Here is a 10109-nt window from a genome sequence, read left to right as displayed (position 1 = left end):
CTAAATTGATACCTAATCTAAAGAGACATATGCATTGGACAAAATAGAACAAAAAAAAGTTGTAATTTAAAATCTCATCAAGATTGGATGGTTAATATAGGAAACGCGAACATAATGACCCATATTTCTATCCTTCCTAATAATTAAATCCCTGTTGCCCATAATTGATTCAAAAGCAGTATATTAATCCTCAAGGACAAACTAATAGAACTACAAATATAAAAATAAATTATCATGATAGATCCTCATTCAGAGTAAAAGATTATCTTAACCAATTAATCATCTTCTAGAGTATGTCAACCAATATTTTCTATTTCTATTTCCCATTGGAAGCTACTGGAAAATCTTAATAATCAAATATCAGGATGCTCAATGCCAATTCAATACGACCTAAAAAGCATTGTCCTTTTTATTAGTTTAAACTTTAAACTCAAGTAGAAGCTTCAATTCCTCATCATTCACATTAAACTTGAATTCCATTTACAATAAAACGTCTACACGAAAGGGGTGGAGGATTTAAAATAAAAAAGAGAAAAGAAAAATAAATTAATATATATTCTTGATGATGCTGACACTCTTTCCATCTAAAGCAGCCCCAAAGATACATCCACTCTTTCATGCTAACATATAACTAGTGTCAATTACATATACATCCTTCAGAAATTAGAGAAATGACCCTGGTGAGATTGAACCATTTGCAATTCCGTGGTTGTTTGGCATGAGTTATCATCGCTGATCAAAGTCCTGTTGAACAAAAATATAATTAAAAAAATTAGGGTATCACATTTCAATGAAGCAGATTTTGAAGTTTGAGATACACAAGATTTGTTGTTGAAACTTGAATAAACGTGGTAAAGTTAAGAAGAAGAAAAAACTCATTTTGACTATTTTTTTCTTAATCAAGGTTATCTCACAGTCATTATTAGCCCGTGAATCATTTGTCCCACAATCAGTGACTATGTGATAGAGGACTGATTAATAAAAAAAAATTCATTCATAAAAATGAGAATTGAATCTCCGACTACTTACTTAAAGGATGAAATGCAAAACTAGGTATTTAACCCATTTAGAAGGATTAATTAATCCTTTTGACCAATTGATGAAGTGTTACAGATTTCAGATGTTGAAATTAAAATAATGTATTTAATTTCTTAGTATATGGTGTTAGATCTGCTTACTGCTGGTGATCTCGTGGTCTTGATGCCCAGAGAGAACTAAGAGCTCGAAGACGACCATAATACTCTCCAATCACAACAAAACACCTTGCTGCTTGACGAATTGTCAGTAATCTACATAATTGGTGAATACTCTGTTGCCTCAAATTATCAGCCTTCAATTCAATTCACAAACAAACAATTTTAATCAAAACAATTAATCAAGTAGTCAAAGGGAGCTGAGAGTATATTTTAATGAATAATCAGTCAAGTAATTAATATAAAAAGTGGAATCAAACAATTTTCAAACCCCAACTACCATATGAGATGGGTCCCCTTATCTAGCTAGGAGCACATATAGACAAGAGCAACATGCTATCAATAGGGTTGAAACTTATGAGGTTGTCTTATCTATGAACTAGACTTATTTTACATAAATATATCATCTTTTATGACTTTCCCTATCGTTAATCAAGAAAAAATTAATTCATAAAATAAAATGGTTTTTCTACAAATTAATTTCAGCATATAAGAAACATATTGTAAATAATTGGTACATAGTTTATGAGTGCATGGATTGATTTTAACATGGTCTAATAATAAAATTGCTCATATTTATATAGCACTTGAATTTAATTTAAAGAAACAATATGAAAATCTAGTTTAAAATTTTTAATAACTAAAAGTCTACTTGAGGTTTATGCTTAATTAAACAACAAGCCATCACTGTTTTCATTTTTTGTGGGGGTCTATTCCAGGCATCATTGTCTAAAACCAACTTGTGATTTAAACATTTTAAGATGGACAAAACACATCAAATGGCTGGCACTCAATGTTTTGTCAAACACATATATGCATGCACCTTGCTAAGTAATAAACTAAAGTACCCTAAAATTAACGATTTGATAATTAAAGATGTATACTAATTATATTGTACAACCGTGTCAAAAACGTAGTAGGTGATATATAAAGTCAACCTAGTTATTTACAAGAAATTATTAATTTATTTAATCACTTTGAAAGAACTTGATGCAATAGTGACACGCATGAAGTCTACAAGGGTAGTAGTATAATGCTTATCAAAGAACCAAAGATAGATATATAATATTTAATTTGTCATTTGGCAAGCGTACGTGTAGGGATTATTTAAAAGAAGTACTTTTCAAGCTTTGGCTTTTTTACATTTTAGCCATATACTGGGAAAAAACTCAAAAAAAGTGAATTATCTCAAGTTAAATTAAGCTAAGAATATTCTACTTTCTAGTATAAGACAAGGCAGAATTGCGGCGCAAAACATGCATGAAGTGGATGAATGAGCAAAAGAAACAGGATGACCTAGAATTTGAAAGTAACATTTCAGCTATAATTACTAATTATGCATCACATATCATTATCAATATTTGATATACAAATATTCATTTACACCACTATTTTTTCCTTTCGATTTTCACTTAACTATGTAAAATGTAAGGATATTATGTACTGTAATAATTAATAAAGAATGGTCCATAACTAGATCTTTAAATGATTTAAGTCAAAAGAGAATAAAACAAAGCTATGAACCGAATTGAATGGTCACCAATCCATTTTCAAACAAAAACTTGCTACATTTCACACCCTAGATTTACTCCTCTGTTCCTAAGTAACTGACACTAGTTCTAGCTGAATTTTGTTCCTATTTATCTGCCACTTTACAAAGTTCAAAAGAACATTAATTATACTTTACCAATTGTACCCTTCATTTATTGGTGGTAGGAAAATTGAAAAGGTAGAATTAATAAGAGAGATAATGGGTATAATAGGAAGTTAGATTGTAACTTTAATAAAACAAAAACATTAATTGTTATTTCTTAATACTTGTGCAACAACCTTAAAATGTCAGTTAAATAGGAATGGAGTGAGTATATCATAAAGAAATTATTAATTATGCTACAAATAATCATGACACAGATGTCATCACCATGAGGCTTTACGTCAACTCCCACACCAAATTTAATGCTCAAAAATACTTTAGCATTAAGACATAAGAAAAATATTCCCCTATTTCATAATGTGAGCAATCAATTCAATAAAATATGACATTTTGCTTAATAATTAAATGCCCCCGTTACTTTAGATATGAAACATGGCACAATATATGATATGAAATTGTTCATTAGTACGTATAAGCTTTTCCCTATCATGAAAAAAATCGTAAATTAATTTTTGTGCATAATAAGTATATTATAAAAACATGTAAAAATATAATTTATTGGTGAATTAGTTTTTACATAATCCACCATAGATATAACAACGTAATTGATTACCTGATGGACAAAACCTTCAAGGTTGGCAAGCTTGCCCATGGCGACGACCATTTGTTGCACACCGTCGACAACAGGAGCACCTGCGATCGTGTCAATGAGAAAATGGCGGAGTTGTTCGAGGCCCTGTGAGAGAGCTTCTTCTGCTTGTTGTGATGAATGCCTCAGACCATATATGCCCACTATTTGCTGCTCTGCCAAAGGCTCCAATTGTTGTATCAACATCTAATAATTAATGAAAGATATGTATGAGTTAGATAATTATAAAAATATGTGATTAGTTTAAAATTAGTGGATTTATCTAACAATTTAAACATGGTTTATAATATATACTTAATTCATTTCAAACAAATATAACATATACTTGATTTCCAAGAGAATTATTGTTAATTTGTGAACCAGATTTTTCTTAGTTTACGGCAGATAATATTATACTAAAAGAATATATAGATAATACATACTGTGATGAGCTCTGAGGGTCTAAAACCACCTATCCAGAGGAAGCATCGCTCAGTTGGGGAAGTCCACATGCCATTAATGAGGTGAAAAACATCTGATTTTGCAGCCACCCCCTTCAACCGGAAAAGCTCATCATAGTGATACAGATACCCATCCACAATGACTCTGAGTTCGTTGTCGGACAACGGCGCCTGCAGCCCCGTACGGAGCTCCGCCATGTGCTGGTGATCATCTTCTAACCACCTAGCGTACTCCATGTCAAACATTGCAGCTCCTACAACAAAACAATGATTCACTTGTTAATTACTACTTGCTAACTAATAATGCTAAATCACAAATAGAATTTAAATTGTGGTTTTGATCTTGGTTATATCAAGTAATTGTTTATATACAAAAGTGGGGTTATGTGATCACAAGTACGGTTGTGGCATCCATTGCGAGAACACAATTTTTTTTATATTAATTGTGGCCTCAATTATGGTTACAAATCGCAATTTTTTTCTTATTACGATATCGTATATATTTTTAATATTATTAAAAAGTAATGGGTTGGATGCACCAGTATAAATATCCCGTAATGAAACTGACCTAGCACCATTTCATTTCAGTCCTCAGATGGACAAAATCAATGGATAAACCTTAATTTAATATGCTTTATTTTTTAATTTTCATTCCAAACGTCATTTTGTTAGGACACTAGCACTTTTTGTCATACAACTTTATCTTTTTAATCCCAATGTGTTAACTAAAAGTAGAAAGGACCGCACGTTTTCTATATTACTACATTTTAATATTTTTTTTGTAACAATATTACATTTTAATATATTACCATGATGAGCTTAATTATTTGAATAATGGTCTTTTTTTACTAGCTTATTTTATTACAAGGATTCAAACGCGAATTAGGCCATAACCATTAGTCAAATTCCAAGACTTCTATATATCTGATTCTAGATTATTTTTTGGCATAGGGTTTTACTTTTCAAACTCAAAATAAAAATTTGACTTTAATCTTTTGGTTTTATTTTTAATTAACATATTCAACCTGCATAAAAAAGTTGCGTGTATAGCAAGTACTCACCGACGACTTATTTCCTTGTTTCTTGCTCCCTTAATTTCTAAAGTATAAAAAAGAGTAAAAAATTTCCCAAAACTTTCCGGTATTCATATGATGCCAAATTTTTCCATGCTTCCCTTCTATCTTTTACTAGAAAAAAATTGCATTTGGAAAAGCAACAAAAGAACAAAAGAAGAAAAAGGGCTAAACTCACCAGAGCTTAAATTGCCACCAGCAACACCACAACCCAAGAACAGTCCCTGTCAAATTAAGCAGCACAAATAATTATCATTAGAAGTTTTAAAAAAAAGCAAACATTATGCACTATTTTTGTGTGATAAACTATTTCAAGATAACATTCATTAAATATTATTTTTTCACCTACATATTTTATAATAATTCAATAGTCTAGAGTATTGTGTGTGAGACTATATACCTGGGAGCGCAATCTTTGAAGGTCTTGTTCAAGGTGGGAGAGTTTTAACCTACTTGACTCTAGCTGCTGCACATAAGCCTGTTTGCAATGTAGTGAAGGATAATTAATGATCAACACAAATACAACATGTATCTACTTATTTTTTTATCTGAATCAGTTCTGACATTTAGAAGCTAGAAGCTCCTATAAGAACTAATTGCAACTTCAGAATTAATTGTATAGAACAATCGTGATGGTCATATGCAAAAATTAAGAAAAATGTTTTCTTATCCATTATGATTTTCGGCTTCAATGTAATTTTCTATCGTGTATCCAAGCATTGAGGCCAACTTTTCACTCTTTGTAATCAAAAAATTGTATATGTAATTATATGAGACACACCTTTTTTCTGAGACGGCTTTTCTTTGCAGCTTCTCTGTTTTGAGCTAAACGCCTTAGTGTCTGAACCCAAACCAAACAAGAAAAAAATTGAATTACCACACATGAATACATAAAAATAAAAGTATAAATATAACTTGGAATACAACATATAATGCACAATTGCACATTATAAATAAATGTGTGTGTGTCAGTGTGTGTGACATTCAACAATCAAAACCTTTGCATCAAGTGGCTTTTCTGATGTTGAACCTGCTCCTTTCCTCTGCAATAAATAAAACCCCAAAAACAAAAAAGAGGAGTTAATTCATATTGGAAACTCGAATATTTAAATTACTCAAGCTCAGTGTTAAATAAGGAACTAGAAAACCAGCATAATGAGGAAAGAAAAAGATTAAAAGAAGAACAATGTTCAATGTTACTCATATTAAAGTGCTCACAGAATTTTTGTGAATTAGCATTTCTGAATCCAGAGGCCCTTTTTCTTGAGGAAGCATGAAATGATCAAGATGATATGGGTAGCAAAAAGCATCATTATCCACCATTGTTTTGGAGTGTGTATTGTTGGTATTTAGATTTCTAATTTCTAAGTACTCCAGAGTTAAATGGGAAGAAAAACAGAATTTTTCAGTATGTTAAGGGGATTCAGTGAAGTGGGGCTGGTTTTTAGCTGTTAAAAAGGAAAACTATGATAAGGACTGAAAAGATTCTCACTTATGTTTGTCACTTTGTCACGTTCATCATACTCTCTCTCTCTCTCCTCCCCAATTTATTTTCATGTCAGAGATTCATCAGAAAATCCTTCATGAATCAGGAAAAACTCTGTGTTCTCTTGATTTTCTGAGAACTGTTGGGATCGGTGCAGTTCTTTAGTGCAGAGGTTCACTGAAGGGAGAGGGACAGAGAAAGAAAACCAACCAAAAGGTCCAAAACAGTGATGATTGCATGAAAGAGACTAGAAACATGATTGGATACATTGTAAAATATTAAATATCACAATAAACAGTTGTAAAAGTTAAAAGATAAGAGAAATTATTTCTGTCCACACTAAATTTTGTTTTATCGTTATTTTATACTTTGTATCTAAATATGCACTAACTCACCGCTTATTAATGTGAAATGGAAGGAAAAGATAGAATTTAGAGATTAACAGTAGAAAAAAAATGTTTGTTTAAGAACACCTTTTCCTGAGCTGATTTTGCTGCTGGTTGATTCTGTGGTGGGTCAGCTTTTGAGGCATCATGATCAGTAGTCTTCTCATGTTGAAGTTGGTGTTGTTTTTGCTGTTGAAGCTGCAGGTGATGCTGATCAAAAGCATGATGATGGTCTGAAGAAGATGCCTTTATACTTGTAGGAGAGTCTGTTTCAAACTGAAGCTCAGTTTTGGTTGAAAGAGTGTTCATTCCTGATCCTGATTCAGTGCTTTCCCCTCCTGACTTTGAACTTCCCTGTGTTTGAAAACCCACCAAATTCTTTGATTTAGTGGCTGTTTGAAAATCCTTATACAATTAATTATAAATACAGAATCAACTCTAGGTAGAAGCTTCTGTTATAGATTTCATGTTTCAGAATTGATTCTGAGTAAAGAGAAGTTGGCCCACACATGCAATAAACTCATCTACAGTTTTTGAAAATGAAGTTTTGAATTGGGAAAATTCATATATATCCTTATCAAAATGGAAGGTAGAAAAAGGGATTGGAATTTGATTGAACTAGTGATATTGCTAAGTTCTAAGAATCTTTACATATGGATTGGTCAAAGATGGAGAACTGAGAGAGGCTACTACTCTTGGTGTTGTTTGTTGGAATCTCATTGGCCATGAAGGGAACATTTCCAGTGTAGCTGCAGGCCTGCCTGTGAACAAAGCTGTAACAACAATCACAAAATGGAAAATCTCAGAAGATCACAAAAATTTAAAGGCTTTATGATTCACAATTATATCAAAAGGTGGAAGGAACCTAATCCTCCTTTTTCAACATCCATGGAGTCAGCAAAATCATGCAAGGGAAAGTCATCATGTTTCCAAGATTGTAACCCCATGCCATCTAAGTGTATTGCCTTAGAATCATTATGGTACCTAAAATGGTAACTCCCCCCACTCAGCACTTTAGACATATTCAAACTTCACTCTTTCCTTTCTCTACCTTTTTGAGAAGAGTTAGTTATGCTTATCTAATGTCAGAAAAAGTTAAAGCCATGGAAATGGAAAAGAACTTACTTGCTTTGGCTTCATCATTTCTAATCTTAAATCCTTGGAGAACAATTGCCTCTTCAAGCTCTCCAAAATCAAAAGCTTCCCCTTGATTACTAAAGAAAAAAAACATCAAAATCCAAGTCAGATATATATTATGTGGAATGGAAATTAAGAAGCAAATTTATAAAAATGAAGAAACATCCATATATCAATTCCTTCTTAGGAATTCAATTACTAGATCAACTTCTTTTTCATCATAATCAACTCGAAGAAACTTCTATTTATAATTGAGTCTGGCTTTAGAATTAATAATTTTTCAAGTTAAAAGCTATGAGATGGAGAAATAGTTGAAGAATACATTAATCCTGATGCAGAGGTAGTTATCCCATGAAGAACTCCATAAGGAACATGGTGAGTTGAAGGCCCTGACTCAGACAAACCGGTTTCTCCGATTGTTTGGCTCGCCATGCAAGACTATTCAGACCATTCTCTTCTTCCCCTGTAGCTAAAACTGAAAGGTTCTCATTTGCCAGAAACTCAACTCACAAACAAAACTTGATTACCATAAGAATATTAAAATTGCTTGTGTGTGTGTGTCCATATATATATACACACCTATTTAGAATCCCTTGTCTTCACCACTGTTTTATTTGGAAATTCTAAGGACAAATAGGTATGTGGAAAAGTTCACACAGCAGAGAAAGATCAAAGCTGTGTTTTCAAAGTAATATATAAGTTGCCACAAGAGGGTCCGGCCTTTTTCTCATACAAGTTCCTCTTTGCAAAACTTTAGATTTTATAGGGTGTCACTATCTTTCTTTGCCTCCTTCTCTAGTAAGAAACCTGATTGATAGGTGTGTTTGGCTTGCTTTATCAATGTCCTTAGTTGTAAATACTTCAGATTGAGAAACTCACTCTGTGGTACTCTCAAATCTTGTACTAGCAATTAACAAACTTGTCTCATTCCACTTGAGATTCTTATTGATGAGAATCACTTTTAGATAGTTATAGATGTTTGACAATCGACTTAGATAATTGATTTCAATTAAATCAATTTTTCCGAGAAGCTAGAGTGAGTACTTTATGGAGTGAACATAATCAATTATGAGATTCCATATTTGGACTTCACAACACTACACTATAAAAATCAACTTCACTTTTACCATAATAAATTTGACCAAAATCAATTCTTTCCAAAAGCAAATGTGACGACGTTGATCTATACATACTTAATGTGTTTTAGAAATTCTTTTGCAGTTGATTTTTAAACCTAAATTAACTCTAGTGAAAAACTTATTATGAGTGTCATAATATATCTTGAGAATTAATTATGGAGAGAAATTTCTTATAATATGCGTCTTACGACCGATCTTCGATTCGAAATGAACAGACTAGCAGAGCTTCTTGTAGTAACTTCTTAATATCAGAATTAATATCAGAATTGATTTTGTGGTAAAATAAATTTATTCAAACATACTTATCTCTTTGAGTTTGTGGGGTTCAACTTTGAAGAGAGGGTAGAAATAAAATTAAAAATAAGATAAAAACCAATGAAATTAATATAATTGGAGGGGTTGGGATCCTCTGCAGGAAATCACTAGAATCACTGACTCCTACTCCACTCTCTCTCTCCTCTAACCGTCTGTGTTTTCTTATTGGCTCCCTTATGGCTTCTTCTACAGAGCTGAATGTACTCAATAGGAAAAGGTCAAATATTTATTTGGTTTTATATAGCAACAAAATGAAATTGAATTCAGTACAAGATCAAGATGAGACAAGTTTTTCTTTCTTTTTTACTTTTACTTTCTGTTAAAGATGGCAAAAAAATGGGGACCAAAAAGAGAATGCTCTAAAGGTGACTTTTCTTGATCCGTTTTATACCTCAGAGGTGATATGGATGGATTTCACTTTTGTTAAGACTAGAAGAGGCTATATATGAAAGAGAGTTCTTTTACACATATGATAAACACTTGTGCTAATACCATTTCAACCAAATCATTAAAATAATTCCCACAAGCACACCCACTTTGTGTATATAATCACAACTCTCAGATGGATTTGTTTGGTATTATCCCCTTCGTTGATAGGTCAACATCCATTCACTGTCATCACCTAAAACCATGCCAT

At 32.2% G+C, this 10109-nt stretch overlaps 1 protein-coding gene across 6 annotated transcripts; it reads right to left on the bottom strand.

Moving 5' to 3' along the window:
* Positions 1-435: 435 nt before the first annotated feature.
* LOC130747150 (transcription factor TGA9) lies at positions 436-8832 on the bottom strand. 6 transcript variants are annotated; one of them, XM_057600002.1, is made up of 13 exons: positions 8598-8832; positions 8341-8493; positions 8007-8095; positions 7575-7642; positions 6969-7235; positions 6008-6052; positions 5791-5850; positions 5410-5487; positions 5188-5233; positions 3919-4190; positions 3461-3682; positions 1179-1330; positions 436-744 (listed from the first exon to the last, which is right to left on the bottom strand). In XM_057600002.1, exons 2-13 carry the CDS (start codon positions 8448-8450, stop codon positions 657-659), a joined length of 1497 nt encoding a protein of 498 aa, XP_057455985.1. In that variant the 5' UTR covers positions 8451-8493; positions 8598-8832; the 3' UTR covers positions 436-656. The 6 variants fall into 6 exon arrangements, with proteins under 6 accessions (XP_057455985.1, XP_057455984.1, XP_057455983.1 ...); XM_057600001.1 differs by having other exon boundaries at positions 7575-7654; positions 8598-8830; XM_057600000.1 differs by having other exon boundaries at positions 7533-7642; positions 8598-8829.
* Positions 8833-10109: the final 1277 nt, after the last annotated feature.

This window comes from Lotus japonicus, chromosome 3 (assembly GCF_012489685.1).
Source record: "Lotus japonicus ecotype B-129 chromosome 3, LjGifu_v1.2".
NCBI lineage: Eukaryota > Viridiplantae > Streptophyta > Magnoliopsida > Fabales > Fabaceae > Lotus > Lotus japonicus.
Note: the sequence above shows the minus strand (reverse complement) of the source record. Positions and strands in the feature narration are given on the sequence as shown.